We start from the raw sequence: 19,209 nt of genomic DNA on the forward strand, positions 1-19,209 counted from the left end.
ACTGATGTTGCTAAATGGTAACGCCCAGCACTTGGGACAAACCAATGCCATGTGTTTTCTGTCCCATAGTAGGGAAATTTAGGTTTTTTTTTTTTTTGTTTGTTTTTCTAAGCCAGCTTTTTCTTTGAGTGCATCCTCTGGGAAACATAACTGTCATGGTAAACTATTTAACAGTCTCAGTTTGGACCAAAGATGAGGATGACCCACTGACAGACTGACCATGTCATCACAAGAGCCACTCTAGTGTCTAGTCTAAAATATCAAGGGGGAAAAAGATGTAAAAATTTGTCTTCCTCTATGTTTGAAAGATGACTAACAAAAATGCTTGTCATACTGTACCTGGGCTGGTGAGTAAGCATACTGGTAGAACTGGTCTGAAAGAAACCGTAATGTTATCATGCCTTTGGACTGCATGAAAGCCCTCCATACTGTTGTAACTCCACTTTACATATTTGAATTGATCTTATCCATTTGTTTTGTGGTATTTACATCTTCACTATCACCATCTGCTTCGTTTTTTTTCCTTTCTTTTGAGAATGTATTCGTTGCCCCTGGTCTTTCACAACCGTTTTACCTTCACTCTGACTCATCAGTCAGTCAGTTCTTGGTTTTGCTTTCTGGGTCTTTGTCTGGCTCACCATGGCCAGTCTTTAGAGACTCAAAAAGGTGTTGGTTTTAGTTTTGTTTGTGTGGTGCTCTGAGGCTGCTGAGAGGAATCTTTTTTCTCCCCTCACCTACACAGTTTGATTCACTCATCTCCAACAATGGTCCATTTCCCAAGTGGGTTGTCCTGTTCCATGTTTTAAAAGATGTTTCTGAATTATTGTGCTTAGGAACAGAGGACAATTGTTTCTTCTCACTAGTTGTCTGTGTCAGGTCTTGGTTATCGATCATTTTCTGTAGTTTCTCCATTAACTGGATCTGACTTGGTACCTTCTTTGTGTTCACCAGCAGCGTTCTTTGTTCCCACATCTGGAGAGCCATTGGTGGAACGTGGGGTGCCATTTGCAGGATGGGAATTATCAGATCAGAGGAGACATATTATCAGATTCTGAAACAGAGAGAAAACAAAGTAAAGAAATCAGAACAAAAACTGCACCTACAGTATCTGCTCAGCCTTTGCAAAGAGGTTAAATCAATGAGGTCATGGTTTGAAATGAGTCACAATCAGTCTGACTCAATTGGAGACTTACCAATGAGCAAAGTCAAGAAACTGTTACCCACTTGAGCAACGGACTGCGTTAAATACGTTGAATCCATATAGTTTCTCCATCTTTTAACATGTGCTTTTATAGATACATTTTGAACGGTCAAAACTGAGGAATGTTGTGGTCTTTTTTGAGGCTCTCACTGGCTGCCGCCAATTCTCTCTACTATGAGGAAGAACACAGTCAAGTCTTATCATCTTTTATGATCATTGTAAAGAGTAATCAGTCAATGAACGAAACGTCTGCAGCGCCCTTTGTTCTGTGAATCAGACAGTTAATTTGGGTGTGCCCCATGAACAGACACAGCCCATAGTACAGTACTGCCTGTATGCCATAACCACAACGAACTGACAGGTCAAATAAAAATTATTTAAATTCTTATTTATGACTCTTTTTTCACAAGCTTTTCTTTCCAGACAAGATGCAAAGTCTTTCAAATAGTATGAATGCAGCAGGGTATACTGCAAATATATAGCGAGCAACATACCGGTATATAGTATTACCAGAGACGTTCTAATATGAAAAGCCTAGAAGGGCTTTGGTATTACTCAATTTTATGATGAAGATATTTTTGCAGTACTGGTGGCCTCAAATACACTCAGATTACAAGCATGCTGGAGACTGAGAAAAGTTAAATTTTAGCTGCAGGGTTGACAGGATTTGGGATCTGAAGATTGAATAACTAAATATAGTGTAGTTAGTTTCCAAACCTGTTATGGAGCCTGTGTGTCCTCTCTATGGTCCAACCCAACAGCTGGGCCTGGTTCATTTGACTTCTCTGTGTCTGAATGTCCACCCTCTGTGACTTTGTTCTCTGATGGATGCTGAGACACAGTTGTCTTATGCTCCTTCTCCAAACCTAAAACCCAGAGGAAAGAAATTGAATGGAAAGAGGGATTTAAGAGCTTAACTCCTATAGAAGCAGTCAGAGGAGTTTGGAGTCAGAGAGACCAGCTATATCTAATGTACTGTATGATGCTAGTAGTGCTAAAGCAACAACATGATTAACCATTAATTGTGTGGAAGAAAATGAATCAAAACCTATTTAATTTATTAACTAATATTTTGAATCACTTACCTTTTGGTAAAACAAAACAAAAAACTGGCTGCGATTACGATGTCAACTCAGGTTTCACACTATTTTGTGACATTACAGAGCCCTAATGCCCGTAGTATAGACCTTTATATGAAACCATCAACATAATAACTAAGAGTGCAAAATTTTCATTGAAGGTATTTCACCTGCTCGTTTGCCAAATCTCGTTGAAACACGCTTGACATACCCTGCAAAGATGGAATCATGCAAAGACACAGTGAAACATGCAAAGAGTGAATCATGCCATGATCAGTAAAATTAAAACAGAGAGAATTAGGGAGAAATGTTTCATGCTTTTGTCATTAACAATCTGAACACCTGCTGAAATCATCATGAAAGGTGTAAAATGCTGCTTGACAGGATTTGAGATTTGACTTGAGTATAACTCTGATATTTTAGTTTCCAAACCTAGTGGCTGTGGAGCAGTGGATGACCCCACGTCAGCCTGTGTGTCTGGTTCATTTGTCTCCTCAGTGTCAGAAGGTTCACACTCTGGGACCTTGTTCTCTGATGGTCCTGCGGACTCATCTTTTTCTGCATTTTCTTTGTTGCTGCCTGGTTGATTGAGTGGAGGGGAAGGACAAGTATTCTTGTCCTTATCTAGGTGCTTCTCTATAAAATTTAAGGAAAAGAGTTAAAAGATTTAAGAGATTTCCCGCATTGTCTGGTTTACAGTCATCTCCTGGTCTGAGAAGCATTGCCCAACACCAAACACTGCATATCCAGGTCATAATATCATTCTCAGAAACTGCTCTTTTTCCTGGCTGGTCTGTTTCTGTTGTGTTTACGTAACATGTCTCAGGTAGTATACTGTAGTTTCCAAACCTGGGGTTTCTGAGGCAGTGGATGGCACAACATCATCTTTTGTGTCCCCGTTATGATCCAGCCCACCAGCTGAAGCAACAACATGATTAACCAATTAACTGACAGAAAATGAATCAACACCCATCTTAATTATTAATGAATATTTTATATAATGTAACTCTTGATAAAACAAAAAAATAAAACAATCTTAAGATGTCAACTTGAGTATCAAGTCAAGACACTGCACTGACCAAATCTCCATATAGACCTTTATATGATACCATCAACATAATAACTGAGAATGTAATATTTTTATCCAAGATATTTCACCTGCTTCTTTGTTAAATCTCCTTGAAACGCGCATGACATAACCTGCAAAGAGTGAAACATGCAAAGAGTGAAACATGCAAAGAGTGAATCATGCCATGATCAGTAAAATTAAAAACAGAAAGTATTAAAGAGATGCTCATTAACAACCTGTTATAATTCACCACATGCAGAAATCATCCTGAACGTTCGAAAATCCATTTTTAGCTGGTTGACAGGATTTGCAATATGAAGATTGAATGTAACTCAGATATTTTAGTTTCCAAACCTCGCTGTGGAGCAACGGGTGACTCAACCTCAGCCTGTTCGTCCTCACTATGTTCAGAACCACCAGCTGGTTCTGGTTCATTTGCCTCCTCTGTGTCTGAGGGTTCACGCTCTGGGACCTTGTTCTCTTGTGGTGCTCCGGACTCATCTTTTTCTGCATCACTTTTGTTGACTGGCTGATTGACTGGAATTTGACGTGCTGGCTTTTTAGGTGGAGGGGGAAGACAAGTTGTCTTGTCCTTGTCTAAGTGCTCCTCTATAAATTTAAAAGGAATAAGAAAAGGCGATTTTCAGCATTGTCTGATTGACAATCAACTCCTGGTCTGGATCGTATCGCCCAACACTGTACACTGGACATCCAAGTCATCTCATACTCAGAAACTGGTCTTCGTTTTTGTCTTGCTGGTCTGTTTCTATTGTATTTAATCTTTAGATAGTCAGATAGTGTAGTTTCTGTACCTGGTTGTTTTGGAGCAGCGGAGGACTCCACATCAGTCTGTGTCTCCTCTCTATGGTCCGACTCACCAGCTGGTTCTGGTTCATTCGGCTTCTCAGGTTTACATTCTTTGTTTTGGCCTGAAAGGTGTGCAGTTGGTTTTCTGGCTATCGGGGGACGAGGTTTCTTCTCTATAGATTTTCAGGAAAAGAGGAAAAGAAAGATGAACTTCTTTGTATTTGTGTAAACTGTTTGTGGTAATTCATCCATGACATGTTCTGTAAATAAAATAATTCAGTTTTAATTCTTAGGTAGGAGGGACGGAGGGGGGTATTGGTCTTGTCCTTGTCTAAGTGCTCCTTGATAAATTTAAAGGGAAAAAGAAAAAAAAGATTTTCAGCATTGTCTGGTTGACAATCATCTCCTGGTCTGGATCGTATTGTCCAACACTGAACACTGCTACCCAAGTCATCTTTTCATACTTAGAATCTGTTCCTCTTACTTGTCTACTTCTGTTGTGTTTAACCTTTCTCAGATAGTGTGGTATCCAAACCTTGATGTTCTGGAGCAGACTCTGTGTCCTCTCTATGGTCCGACCCACTAGCTGGTTCTGGTTCAGTTGCCTTCTCTGTGTCTGAAGGTTCACACTCTGTGACTTTGTTCTCGTGTGTTTCTCTGATGGACTCATCTGCTTCTGCATCATCTTTGTCTTTGTCCAAAAGATGTACAGCTGGTTTCTTCGCTACTGGGGGAGGAGCTTTGTTCTCCTTGTTCAAGTTCTTCTCTATAAATTTTAAAGAAAAGAAGGATTCAAGAGATTTTTTACCATTGACTGGTTGACAATCATATCCTGGTCTGGGTCGTATTGCCCAAAACTTAACACTGTATCCAAGTCATCATATCATGCTCAGAAACTTCTCTTCCTTTTTCTTGCTGGTCTGTTTCTGTTGTATTCAATCTCTCAGACAGTGTAGTTTCCATACCTGGTTGTTCTGAAGCAGCGGATGTCTCCACATGAGTCTGTGTGTCCTCTCTATGGTCCGACCCACCAGCTGGTTCTGGTTCAGTTGCTTCCTCAGTGTCTGAAGGTTCATACTCTTGGACCATGTTCTCTGGTGGTTCTCTGATGTGCTCATCTTCTTCTGCATCATCTTTGTTTTTCTTCTTGTTTTTGTCTATACATTTTAAGGAAAAGTAAGATTAAAAAGACTTTCACCATTATCTGGTTGACAGTCATTACCTGCTTTTGCTTCTGCATCATCTTTGTCGCTGCTTGGAAGACCAGACACTGAGCAGATGCTGCCCGGATGCTGACATAAGTTTTTTAGGCAGAGAGAGAAGACATTTTCTTGTCCTCATGCAAAGTCTTCTCAATTAAATTTAAGAAAAAGTGGAAAAAGAGATTTACAAAATTTGAGAGATGTCAGCTGTCCTGATGCTGATAGAAAGGTGGCAGAAGGGCACAAAGAAATTGAGGTGTGCTCAAACAAACCAAACAAAACAAGCAGTGTGTGAGGCTAAAATAAAACAATAACATGTTTAACCAATTAACAGACATTAACCAGCAGAACTTAATCATAATTAAGTACTAATTAATAGTTTGAATCACTTAACTCTTCGTAAAACAAAACAAACGTAAGATGTCAACTTGTTTTGGGATTCACCATCTGATGACATATTGTAAATAAAAAGAAGAATAGATTTTTTTTCATTAGTTATTAGTTTAACATACACTACTGACAAAAAGTTAGGGATATTCCACTTTTGGGTGAAATTTATGGAAGATGTAAAAGTTCATGCTACAGTGAGATTATATCATGAAAGTGGGGCAATAAAGTAGGAGTATGGAATGATCATTTCTTCATGTCAAACTATTAATTGAAACAAAAGCTAACAACAGTGGTGGGTATACCACAACAAAAACTGTCAGTGTCTCAATAAATTGTCACATGGCCAAAGGATGTCTATTTGCTGCCTTTCTGTGTCTCTGTTCAACCTGCTGATGACACTCTGAGCTCAGCGGACACTTCCCTCTGTGAACAGCGTGTTATGTTATACATACTAACATTAAACAGGTGGAAATGTGCATTCAAAAGTTTAGAGAAGTACAAATTAAATTAATCTGAAAAGGTTATAGTACATTTAAAGAGCTGAAATTTAATCTGAAAGGTGAATATCCCTAAATTTTTAGTGAGTAGTGTACAGTATATTTAAAAAATAATTTTAAACTGATCAGACCTCCAAATAGACTTTTAAATGATACCATGCACATAAAAAACTGGCCATGCAAGAGTGATAATGTAATGTAGTTATGGTCACCTGCTTTTTCCTCAAAAGATTTTGTAAGCTCTTTAACATGCCCTGCACGAACTGAAAAGTCACAACCAGCAAAATTAATTTGTAGAATTTTAGTAATATCAGTAATAACTAATTTTTTACTTGTCAAACCTTTTGGTTGTAATTCATCAATGACAGGTTCTGTAATTAAAATAAAGTTATATCAATCATTCCATTTCAATTCTGGATGCACATTGAAATAATTTCACTTTATTCCCTCTATTCATTATTGTAAACAAATACCTCAAACAATTAACTGCTGTTTTAAAGGGATACTTCACCCAAAATCAATAATTCACCAATTTTCTACTCACCATCATGCCAAGTAAGGGTTTGGAGAACTTTCTGGATAACCAAACACTTTTGGAGTTCCAGTGGGGGCCAGGCTGGCAACAGATTTTCATATAATGGCGGTGGATAGAGTTCACTTTTGAATCATCCAAAACACACACTATGAAACATCCAAATACCTCCATACTGCTCGTCCGTACTGACCCAAGTGTACTGAAGCTGTGACATGACATTTTTTTATTTGATCTCTGTTTTTAACCTTGTTATAGTAGCTTCCTGTGGCTCTTCTAATGTTTGTGCGCATGCGCGAGATTTACTGCGTGATGTTCGTTCATCGTTGTAAACCATTGGATATATGATATAAACACGGAAGAACATCTCACAGCAAATCTTGCACATCTTGCGCAGCCACTGGGAGCTACTGCTACAACAACGCTTAAAACAGAGATCAAATTAATTTTTTCCGAACAATTTTTTCATGTGGCAGCTTCAGGACACTTGGGTCAGTACGGACGAGCAGTATGGAGGTATTTGGATGTTTCATAGTGTGTATTTTGGATGATTCAAAAGTGAGCTCTATGGTAACTTTTGTTAACTCCAAATGTTCTCCGTACCCTTCCATGGCATGACAGTGAGTAGAAAATTGGTGAATTATTGATTTTGGGTGAAGTATCCCTTTAACACAAATGCATTTCTGAAAAATAGTAAAAAGTTGTCATAAATCTGCCTAGAGCGTACATCAGAGTGTAATATTCAGTATTACCTTCTCCTTTTTCCATCTCGTGACCCGTCTTCATATTCCCATGATCTCTGTTCAGATTGTCAAGTTGCTGAGTAGAGGGCATTGTGGGTGTTCTATCCATGGGTGCATTCTTATCAATGGTGCATTCTCACGTTCCTCCTTCTGAGATGCCTCAATACCTGAAACAGATTAAAATACAAAATGTGTTTTCCTTACTAATTAGAAATAAACAGAAAAGATATGAGACAATATGACTATCATCAATACAAAAATACAAATGGTGAACTTCTGCACTTATCTGACTGATATGTGTCACATACCTTTTCCCTTCCCTTCTGCAAAACATGCTGTATAGGAAAAGAAAAAAAGAAACAATATATATATATTTTTTTGTGAAGATAAGAATCAGTAATGGCAGTGGCCTGTGTTCACTGCCAATGCACAGACTGTTGATACATCTGAAGGAACTTTTTATTTCTAAATAACAAAGAATACTTCTCCACATAAAATCCACTCAGCTACGACTAATGATATATTGATATACTACATGGTAAGTGTATCTGATAGTTATCCTCTGTTACTGAAATCATTCAGGTTTATGACTTTTAACTGTACCTTTCTTCTTTTGTTTTAAACAGTAGAGTAGAACCGCCAGTACCACCAGTATGAGAGCAACCGCTATGCCAGCACCCAGCACTACAGGTAAAATACTGCCTGCTGCACAGAAAGACAAAAGTCACATTATCTTTATTCACATTAAAGTTACTCAAATGGTATTCATATAGTGTGAGAAATGGACATTTCAGTTGAGATTTTAGAGCATGAACAATGAATCTGTGAGAAGTGAGAATTTACCGGGGTAGCAATCCTTAGCAGTGAATGTGACCCTTTCAGAATCCATGAGGTGGGTAACTGTACAAGTGTGCGTTTGATCATCATGTTTTTCCCCTAGAGATATTGTTAACTTTGGGCCTTGCCGCATCTTTCCGTCTGAGTCCCACTCATAGGTCACTGAGGACCGAGAATCTGCAGAGCATGTCAGCGTTGCCTGGGTCCCAGAGTTGCCATTATTGATGTCACAGGATATTATGGGTTTGGAAATCTTGTCTGCATGAAAATAGGAATGAGAATAAACACTTGAATGCAAACCTAGAAGAGCAAATAAGTGATCCCCTTATGTTACATGCATTTATACAATAACAGGAATTACATCCATACATAAACAAAACTAATTAAAACACAATTAAATTGATACAGTAATTGAAGTGACAGGGATTATTAATATGATTCATTCTGCTCATATGTTGCAAATAATAGCACAAAAATATAAATACGTTTAAGAAACCAAAATTATAACACTTTAAGTGACAATATGGCAATGTCAAAATCTATCTATCCTCAGCTTTTTCAACAAAGTACCAATACATTCTAGTGAGCAAAGTCCATCTGATCTGATACAAAGGCAAACCAATTACATATAGGTGACTTATTAAGAGATATTACTGCCTTCAACATGCAATATCTTGATTACCTAGGCATGGACAATGGTGAAAGAGGTACGCAGATTTTTTACACAATGTAATTGTATTCCATTAAAAGTATTTTAAACCAGTAAAGTACTGTGACAGCCAAATGTACAAAAATAAAAGTGATTCTATAAGTAACTTTACATGGGACATACTGTAATTAGATTGTTAATCTAACCATGACATGCAGTCATATGCATGTGGCATCTTATTGTTGGTGAAGACGGGGAGAGTTTTAATTGCCTGTATACTTGCAGGCCTTCTACACTGATATCAAGGATCCCACTTTACATGGAAGGAATGGATTAACTTTGAACCTACATAACACACCTCAGTGCAATCATTACTGTACTGCATGGTAATATTCTTAATTGCCAATTTCATGTGAAAATGCAATTCAAAAGCTTTACACTTTACTCTAATAAATATCCTCAATAAATCAAAAGGTAGGCTACAGTGGCTTTGGGAAGAAGAAATGCCACAGAATACTACAGCCTAGTGGGTGAGATTACATTTGGCTTCAACAGAGGATGATACCGCAATGATACAGTGACAATCTTTAGAAAACTGATCCATAGAAGACAGCCTTGTCAATTTATAGAAAGTAAAACAACACTTACCTATGACCAGCACTTTATATTTCAAGATTTGAACCTCTTTCTTTTTCACTATTTCCAGTTCATATTCTCCACTGTCATCATATCTCAGGTCTGTGATGTTAAGTTCTGCAGAGATCCAGTCAAGAGTGACCCTGTTTTGAAATTGGCTGTACGCTACCTGCTCCTGGCCATCAAACTCCACCACTTTGTTGCCATTGTGTTTCCACAGTATATTATCAGGTTGTCCAGTGGTGCCCGGGTTCAGGTGGAGCATCTTCCCTTTTACGCCATATTTTTGAGTAGTCTCTACGGAAACTAGACACAGACAATTACAAGGTGAAGAGACATGTAGAGACCTGTATATTTGAGGGATATGATAACAACAAAAATATGATAAGCTGCCATTGTACTAGGTTCAACTGCAAAATGTAATATAATGCAATACAAAGGTATACAATAAATCTTATTTGTGTAAAAACCCAAATGTTCAGTCTTTAGTGATTGTGTCAGAGAGATGTTGAGTCAGATCTACTAGTGCAGCATCGGTGATGTCATGTACTGCTTTGTGATGTTTTTAATATGCCCAATGCAATATTACATTACTACTTTTAATGTAACTGTGAAGGCTCAGTCTTGACCCTGAAGTTTAATATTATAATCTGGACTCATGATCCACTTAAAGCAGTACTAAAGAACTTTCAGTTTTGGTTGAGTTTGGCGGCACCTGTGGACCAAAGCGGTAGTGTTTTGCCTGAAGGAAGACTCCATTTCCCATGAACACTAGCGTGAAGCCCTGTAAATATCCTGCATTAAAATTAACAGAAGACATCAAAACTAAGTTTCTGTTTCCAGTGGATCATTTCAAAGTGAAAACACAAACATAATCCATTGCTAAAGTGCCGTTTTGCCTGTTCCCTCCTTGTTGTGACTCGCAAAAGTGAAAGTGAAACTTAAGTGAGAGCAGGGTTCCTACCATGCTCCTCAAAGCTGCTTAGTGCCAGAGAAAGAGATACAGACCCCCTCAGACCACGACAGAGGTGTCATTCAACTTGTTGTAAGTTGATGTATCATCACAAAAGTTATGAAAATATTTTATGAAGGTTGAAAAGTTCCTTAGTGCTGGTTTAACACCTCAGCTTCTTCTCATGCTTTCAACTGCATTTCACAGTGGATGAATTTAGTTAGAGGGGTCAGAGTGCTGGTGTCAACAAACATCACGCTCAGCTTTTTAGTCTTTTGTTCGCCAATTTCCAGCATTTGATTAAATTAATGGATGAGTCAGGAAAATAATCAGCTGGTTAATTAATAATAATGAGAACAGTTAGGTGATCATTAGGCTAGTAGGTAGGTAGGTAGGTACACACACACACACCAACCCAGACGCACGCACGCACGCACGCACACGCAGTTACTCATTAATTACGTACAGCTCTCTGTGTCAACACAGTATAGGTAGGGAATGATAAGGATACTTGTCAGACAATGTGCATCATATTATACCGTGTAGACTACCGCTGTGTTACTACAATGTATTAGGAGTAGCCTAAATACTTCAGTTTAAAGATCTTTCATGCTTTTTGCTCAAACGACTCGGACATTTTGGTAAACGCACGGAGAGAAAATCTGAAATGTCACTCGCAGTCTAGTTTAGATTTGTGTCCACACAAAAGGGTCAAGTTTTAGCCTACTAAAAAAAGAAGCATCAGTATGATTGTGACCGACTTACCAAGGTGGTGGATTAAGATCACATATAAGTAGGACCAACGAGCCATTTTCCAAAACCACAGAAAAGAATTCCAAGGAGACTCGTTTTACTTTCACTTTTGTGCCTGGGGAAAAAAATTAACCGTTTCGTCCCAAACAGTCTCAGGCATTATTTAAGTTTCCCTCGAAAGTTTTGACACGCTTAACATGAATATAGGAACTACGAAAAAAAGACGGCGTCTATGTTCGACATGTAATTCACTCTCTACACAAAAGCGTCCGTCCGCATTTCGGCTACAGGTGGAGCGAACAGATAAACACCTGAGTTTCCGGGATTCCTGAGGCACCGCACCCCTTCACAATAATCTCTGATCCAGTTTTACTCAACATTACAAGGAATCTATGAGTTTCGAAGATTAACATCAACAAAAATAACATAGGTATTACGTCCACAATATGATTGAAATATATTTTCCAGCATATAACTCACAGCTTCAATCAGTTTACTTAGGGCGTCTAATGCGCCAGCTCTTAAGTCTTTATTTTATTTTATTTTTTTTAAAGATTAAATACGAGTGGCCGGTAAAAGCAACACCGTTTAACAACAAAAACAAACAAACAGAACCAAACAAATGAGCTTAGTTTGAGTTCCGTATGTTTTAGTTTGAAAACGCCTACCGGAAGCTCAACTCCTGTGCGTCACTGTTTTGCTTATCTGTTTTTAGACTGATCTTTACAATTTAAATCGTAAACGCCCTCCAACAAACTCACTTGTTATTTCTGATGATCATTTTCTGTCCATATAAAACCAGGTTTGAACAAGTGCTGCTTATTCTACCGAATGTAAATGGTTGACTGACTATTGAGGCAGATCTTAGAAAAAACACTGTCAGACTGCTATGTTCATGTCATATTTCAGTATTTATTTGCACAGTATTTTTGTGCTAATTTCAATGTCTTTGGACCTTTTTTTTATATATTATTATTAGTTTTTACCACTGCACCATCATTGCTTCATTGTAATTAACAATTTTGTTAATTACTGTAAGTTTGTTTTTTTAAAGTTTGTTTCCAAGGCAAAATAGAAAGAGCCAATAACAACATCTAAGTATAATAACAAAAAAGAATAGAAAAACACTGTATAAAAAAATAAAGGTTTCTGGAAAGGTTTATGTCCTCATCTTCACACAAATGAAAAGATTTGATTCCCCAATAAATCACTTCATATGCCTCCTTTCACTCCCAGTCTCTTCAGCATTGAAGTCCTTTGTCACTGGCTCTCCAAGGCAGGTGCTATTCTGTGTATATGTGTGTAGGACTTCATAAGTGTCACACTGCCGTGGTGAGACACTCCCATGGGTAAAACACACTCCTCTGTCAGCACCGTTCGAGCAACGTCCCAACACATCACCGTGGAGATCACTTGGTTTTTGTTATCCCGACCTCCGGTGATGAAGAGTTTGTTGTTACAGGCAGCGATGGCGCAGCTTGCCCTCTCCCCCAGACGGGTCACGAGGGACCACGAGTCAGACAGAGGGGAGTAGCAGTACATGGCATGCATGGCACCACCTAAGAGCAAGCAGAATATGGTTAATGAATATATACATAAATAAACAGATCCATTTCTCATGGAAGAATCTCATTTCATACTGTGTACAGAGCGTTACTGAAGTCAAATACAGACTCACACGAGTGGTGAAGGAAGTAAAAGTAAGCTAATTTTAACTATATTATATACTCTTTGGTAGATTAAAGTCTGTCTACAACCAACAATAGTTCCCTCTGTACTGCAGTGGCATAGAATTATAAAGCAGCATGAAATAGAAAATTCAAACTATAAAAACCTCAAATATATTTAGTTTCACTCCATATTCACAACTTACCAACCACATAGATGCAGTTCTTGAATGTAACAGCATTAGTGCACTTGGTTTCAATGGGAATGGGCGCCCGTAGCTCCCAGCCGTCTGTCCCAGGTTCCCAGCACTGAACCTTATCAGTTGCCAGCTTTCCATTGGGCCCACCACCGATCACATAGATCCATCTGTCAAAGTTTGCAGCAGCGAAGGAGCTCACACCCATTGCAAGCGGAGTCACCTGCAATATGTGCAGCCAGAAGAGCTTCCGATTAGAAATATGTGATAAGAGTAGCCGAACAGACACAGACGGGCTATTCTTTAAATAGCGTTTAACACCTAATGTACACCTAAACAGAAAATAGGGTTATGGACCCAATCTTGTGTTGGAATATGGCATCACTACTCCCAGTTTTGAGAAAGCCTGAAATTTTGGGTGAGGGTTATGGCTGCAGTGGGCTGAATAACATCTACAGCTACCCGTTGCTACAGTGAGAGTGAAACAGAATGACTTTGCTGTAGGACAGGAAGCCTTTATTCAGTTGTCAGAGCTTTTAAGATGAAAATAGCAGCCTTCAGCGAATGGTATAGTGCGAGTGACACAAGCATCATTGCAGGCTGTAAAACTAAAACAATTTAAAGGCATTGAGACGCTGTAGAACTGAGAGGAACTACAGTTATGGGTGTAATTTAGTCTCACCAGTACAAGCAACACTTTTTACACACATTGCTGAACATTAATCAGCCAGTTTAAGAATTTTTATATATATATATATATATATATATATATATATATATATATATATAGATAGCTTTTTTATTAAGTTCTTATCCTCACCTGCGTCCAGCGATTGTGAAAGGGATCATAGGCTTCGACACTAGCAAGTCTCTGAACTCCATCAAATCCACCTAGGGCGTACACCTTCCCCTCATGGACTGCCATCTTGTGTCTCCAGCGACCAGTTGTCAAGGGCTCGATTGGGATCCACTTGTCCAGGGCACCATTGTATTTCCAAACATCATGTTGTGTCTCCTTACCTCCTGCAAGAGGAGTATTACAAAAAAAAAAGTCACCTACAGATCACACTATAGCTCTTATCCCAATATCAATGTGTCTAATGTGTGTGTAATGACTGCATCGTTACTGCACTACAAAGATAAGCCAGTGTCTATGTTCTACATGTAATCTTCTCTACACTTTCACTTTTGTGCTGGGAAGAACATGAGCTTCGAAAATTAACATAAACAAAAATAACATATATTACGTCCACAATCCTATTCAAATATATTTTCCACGTATAGCTCATAGCCAAATAGCCTTCAATCAGTTTACTTAGGGTGTCCAATGTGCCAGTAGCTACACTGTTGCTCCTTAGTCTTTTTTGTTTTCTTTATTTTCCCAGATTAAATATGAGTGACGTTTGGGCACCACGTTATCATTCTAGTCAAAGATGTAAAAATCCAATGGCTGAGCCTGAACTTTCATGGTATGTTGCTGAACAGATAATGTAACCGCAGCGAAGGTGTCATTTCCTGAGTTGGGAAACACCTAAAACCACAACAAGTGTTACAGAAAATGATGCTACATCTTCCTGTTGATTTGTTTGGCTGTATGTGCACTTTTCATGCAAATAGCAGAGCCCTACAAGCAATTACAGCAGTCTTTACACATGATGCAAATGCAAAAAACAAACAAACCTTAATATATGACAAGAGGACATGGAGAAACTTTAAATGTGCAGATGTAGGCCTACTGTATAATGCTGAACAATTTCACTTTCATCTGTACGTCTGTAGAGGGTTGCACAATTTACAGGAACCAATGGCTTTCTATGAAATTATGAATACGTAACTTTTCTCACCAGATATGTACAGTTCATTGCGGAAGGTGATGCAAGCAAATTCCACCCATTTTCTGTTTTGGGATTCGTCCTCCATCTCTGTCATTGGCAGCCTGGCAACCTCTAGCCTGCTGCGTCTTAGGGGGTCCAAACAGGTGACAGTGGAAATGAAGCGTTCATCTTTGGTGCAGCCTCCGATGATCAAGAATACCTCTGACAGAAAGTGCTGCTCACGGGGTTTTGTCCGTTCAGAAACCACCTAGAAATATGTCGCACAATGGATATTCAGCTGTATTTAAATGCAGCAAATGGATATCACAAAATTATATAGCCAGAGAAAGGTGATTTTAAACTGTTAAAATTGAACTTTTTAAGGTAGTTAGTTTTTGCCTAGGAAAGTGATGCATCTTTACACCATTAATTCCTCAATGTTTTGGCCTCAGGGTTTCAGACATATTGAACCAAACAGCCTGCCAATATTTTGCAGAGATGGACAGAGTACTCGACCCCAGTACTTGAGTAAGAGTACAAATACTACTGGTCAAAATTTACTCTGTTACAAGTAAAAGAAGCTCAGTCGACATGTTACTCGAGTAGTAAAAAAGAAGGCCACTTGCTTTTAAAGGTACTTAAGTATCCAAAAGTACATGCTTTTAAATTTACTTTAAGTAAAAAAATAAGAGTACTAGTAAATTTCTTATTTTTCACATCAATTAATTACTATAATTTTTTCTAAATTAATTTAAGGACCTTTTAACTCTTGATTCTGAGAATTAACTCTTTGAAACCATGGGTTAGGGTTTCCTTCTTTGACAAACACAGCTGTGTCCAACAGTATTTTAGAAAAAAAAAAAAAAAAGAGCAGACCTGAAAGTAACGACGATTTTTCAGCCTTCCTAGAAATTAACTAGTAAAAATATTTGTCTTGGAAATGTATTCAAGTAAGAGTAATAACTACTAAAGAAATCTAATACTCAAGTAAAATACGAATCCTCTGGATATGTACTCAAGTACAGTACTCAAGTAAATTTACTCCATGACTGTCCACCACTGGTATTTTGTGACATAAAGTATCAGAAAGGAAACACATTTTTGGCCTCCCCTGCTTACTGACCTCCCTGCCCGAGAGATGATAGGCGCGGGCCTCTTGCAACAGAGGAAAGGCTTCGCTGCAGTGTCGTATCAGTTCATCAGACTCCACTTTTTCTACAAAGTATGCCGGCTCCAGCAACGGCAGTCGTACATGCGAGAGCAACCTGGCCAGTAAAGGATAGCGTTCTTCCTGCTGGGCCCTCACCCAGCGCATGAGTGCCTCCAACACCAACTCCTCGCACTTCACATCGAGGTCGTCCCTTTGCAGCACGGCCTCCAGTGACTCTGCCGGCACCTCCAGGAAGTCCTGCTGCTGGACCACCTGGGAGAACTGAGAGGTGATGTAGTTCTGCACCTTGGTCGTCAGAGCCAACAAACCGTGACTCTCGGCTAGATTGAGGACCCCAATGCAGTTCTCCAGATTCAGGGACTTGCTCAAAAAGGCAGCACATGCATCCACGACACGCAGGAACTAAATGAAACCAGACACACAAAGGAATCATTGTTGCTTTTCAGATGGAAATAGAGTAACTTCTCTCATGTAAAGAGTTTCTCAATACTGTGGTCACAGTAGTGGTGAATGAGCGGATAACTAAGAATACAAACCTGTAGTAGGATGCATGAAGACTGTATCAAAAACCCTCAAATGTATCACAGACCATAATAAGATGGGAAGTGGTGCCTTAACAAACCTTACAGTAACAATGTTTCCTCAATCTTAATCTGATCCTAATTCTAACCTCAATCCTAAACCAGCTCCCAAAAGCCTGTTGAGGATGGATACTTGAGTTGTTTTTTTTTTAATCTTTAAATCACATTTTTAAAACTTTAAGTATAAATAGAAGCACAGGAGCACCTGACCCATTTGTTGTTTAGCACAGCTGTGCAGTTATTTTAAGCCTGTATGGAAAACTGATCCTTAGTGTAAACAACTGGGCAACTTTCACTTCCCTCTTAGTGTGACACAGTTCTTAAGCAGTGAGATGTTTGTTCCACTGAATGGGGGAAATACTGTCTGAAGTGAGACGATCATGAGACTAGAGAGTCTAAATGTGTCTGTGAACTGAAGCAGCACCATACTACTTTTAGCAAGTTATCGTCATTATCAAATGTGTCTTTCTGAATGTAAAGTCCTAAGTGAAAGTGTGTTTTCAGCCTCACTCTAATTTTAGTAGTTTTTACTACAAGTGAAAAAAAACAACTTTTGAGAGGACCAAGCTAATTTTTGTTGCAGATTTTATTTTATTTATTTTAATTAAATAGGTAATTGAGGTTAGTGGCCTAACGCATATTAGATGGTAACATCAGATCAAAAATAACTTGCTTTAACTAGTACACAATAGTATTTGCAAATTCTTTAGGACCTTTAGTGGAAATCAAACTGTAAAACTAAAGGTTTGTGATTGGTGATAATGGTCTCAAGTGTGTGTTTGTGTGTGTCAGAGGGTGCTTGTGCTATATATAATCTAACAAAATGTCTTTATCCAGATTAGATTTTAAAGGTTTACCTGAAATTGACTGGCAGCCTCTAGTATTCTCTGAACATTTGAGTGTGTGAGAAGTGCCCGGCTGGTGTAGGTATACTCCAGGAGAGAGCGCATTGTCCCACTGTCCAGCCCTTTTATTTGCACGCACTCCTCATGGCTTTCCTTCAGGCCACTGCAAAACATTGCCCTGCACAAGCAAATTTCATTTAGTAAAAAGCAGAATTCCTATCGCCACATTGAAAAAAAAGAAGAAGAAGCCTAATATAGTTAATTTTACCTGAAGTACTGACTGGCAGCAGCAAGTATGGCTCTATGGCAAGGGAAGTCATGTCCTTCAACACTCAGTATCACATCAGTCAGTTCTCTGTTTACTCGTAGAGTCTCCATTCCTCTCTGAAGCTCAACAGGTAGACCTCCATCTTCCCAGCGTACTTCACTTGTTCCTGCCGGGTTCTCCCTCTCCACATTTGGGCTGGACTCATCTCCGAGAAGCGGTAAAGGACAGTCTGTGGTCTTCTCCAGTGAGTCGCTCATCGTCTACACCAGAAGTTCTTCAGAAACTCTCTCCCCTCAGAGGCAGAGCATGCAACTTCTTGGTGCACCTGCATGCGTATAAAGACAGAAAACAACCCCCGTGTGGTTTAGTCTTACAACTTTTATGTCGCTGAGTTGTGGATTTGTTTTTTCCTGTCCCCTTCATACTTCCTATTCCTGTACTGTGAGGAACATGCGCATGTTGCAACGCTCGTTTCTAGACACTTCCTCTTCTTATGTAGAGTAGATTTCCCCTAAGTTACCGATTTTCCTCTTTTTTTCAGGACCCCACAAACCCACATTTCCTTATCTCACTAAACCGTGTTAACTGAAAATAACACTGAACATCTAAATGTGTCATATCTAAAAAAAAATGTTTTTTAAATAGGCTACTATAGGTTCCTACGTTGATATACATTGCTACCAGCAAGATCTCACTTTTTTCTCACTGTTGGACATCACTCCATCATTCTGGCATCTCAGTGGGATGGACTGTGTTCATGAGAAGCAGCCTGTGACCAGAAGGCTGCTGCCAGCATGAATGTGGGTGGGAGAGTGTAAGAGCAGCTTTTGCCCCTCCCTCATCATCACCACCGCTGTGGTTCTCATGTCTAGTTACCATAGTAACTATGGAACAATGTATACTACGTTGCTTTATTAATTTGCTTTATATTTCATTGTATAATATATTATGTATAACATGTATATTGTAGTACTGCACATAAGAGTTGCACTACTTCACACTTTCATCCATAACCTATAGGCCTAATGATGATTTATGTTTTCTTTCTTCTTATCTTATTTTCTTGTCTTAAAAGCTGCAGTGGAGCTACATTAAATGGGCCAATCTTTAATTATGAATTACAGTATGTAAATGTGTCTGACTATCCTACACTCGGGAGACAAAAGACAAGCAGGCTACATAAAATCCTTCAGCCTCTGCACAGTGAGACCAACAGCTAAGGCCAGAGGCTGAGGAAGAAACACAGCTGCAGTGGCGTGTCTTCTCCACTAGGTGGCAGTATTGCCTGAATGATCCATAGTTCACATTTCAAACCATAT

The 19,209-nt window shown here is 38.9% G+C and overlaps 2 protein-coding genes across 2 annotated transcripts; both read right to left on the reverse strand.

Annotated features, from left to right (window-relative positions):
• Positions 1 to 289: 289 nt before the first annotated feature.
• Positions 290 to 11,625, reverse strand: LOC146965096 (uncharacterized). Its single transcript, XM_085764274.1, has 15 exons — positions 11,360 to 11,625; positions 9,655 to 9,948; positions 8,364 to 8,615; positions 8,124 to 8,225; positions 7,829 to 7,855; positions 7,661 to 7,687; positions 5,122 to 5,331; positions 4,692 to 4,922; positions 4,162 to 4,329; positions 3,704 to 3,958; positions 3,439 to 3,480; positions 2,713 to 2,916; positions 2,451 to 2,492; positions 1,924 to 2,067; positions 290 to 1,020 (listed from the first exon to the last, which is right to left on the reverse strand). The coding sequence occupies exons 1-15, from the start codon at positions 11,403 to 11,405 to the stop codon at positions 884 to 886; spliced, it is 2,181 nt and encodes a 726-aa protein (XP_085620400.1). The 5' UTR covers positions 11,406 to 11,625; the 3' UTR covers positions 290 to 883.
• A 324-nt stretch (positions 11,626 to 11,949) lies between these two features.
• On the reverse strand, positions 11,950 to 18,247 carry klhl6 (kelch-like family member 6). Its single transcript, XM_085764749.1, has 7 exons — positions 17,891 to 18,247; positions 17,635 to 17,800; positions 16,149 to 16,598; positions 15,056 to 15,293; positions 14,032 to 14,234; positions 13,221 to 13,434; positions 11,950 to 12,906 (listed from the first exon to the last, which is right to left on the reverse strand). The coding sequence occupies exons 1-7, from the start codon at positions 18,145 to 18,147 to the stop codon at positions 12,608 to 12,610; spliced, it is 1,827 nt and encodes a 608-aa protein (XP_085620875.1). The 5' UTR covers positions 18,148 to 18,247; the 3' UTR covers positions 11,950 to 12,607.
• Between the last annotated feature and the right edge of the window lie 962 nt (positions 18,248 to 19,209).

This window comes from Trachurus japonicus, chromosome 21 (genome assembly GCF_045865225.1).
Source record: "Trachurus japonicus isolate A0001 chromosome 21, Traja_1.0".
Taxonomy (NCBI): domain Eukaryota; kingdom Metazoa; phylum Chordata; class Actinopteri; order Carangiformes; family Carangidae; genus Trachurus; species Trachurus japonicus.

Bases quoted from the DNA above. Each gene is read 5' to 3' on its own strand.
- LOC146965096 (XM_085764274.1), bottom strand. From the start codon at position 11,405: ATGGCTCGTTGGTCCTACTTATATGTGATCTTAATCCACCACCTTG. The intron at 7,688-7,828 runs GTATGTGACACA...AATCTGTTTCAG, and splicing joins TGCAGAAGGGAAGGGAAAAG to GTATTGAGGCATCTCAGAAG. The intron at 2,917-3,438 runs GTGAAATATCTT...TAAATTTTATAG, and splicing joins GAGATTTAACAAAGAAGCAG to AGAAGCACCTAGATAAGGAC.
- klhl6 (XM_085764749.1), bottom strand. From the start codon at position 18,147: ATGAGCGACTCACTGGAGAAGACCACAGACTGTCCTTTACCGCTTCTC. The intron at 15,294-16,148 runs GTCAGTAAGCAG...ACATATTTCTAG, and splicing joins ATCATCTCTCGGGCAGGGAG to GTGGTTTCTGAACGGACAAA. The intron at 13,435-14,031 runs GTGAGGATAAGA...CACATATTGCAG, and splicing joins TTCACAATCGCTGGACGCAG to GTGACTCCGCTTGCAATGGG.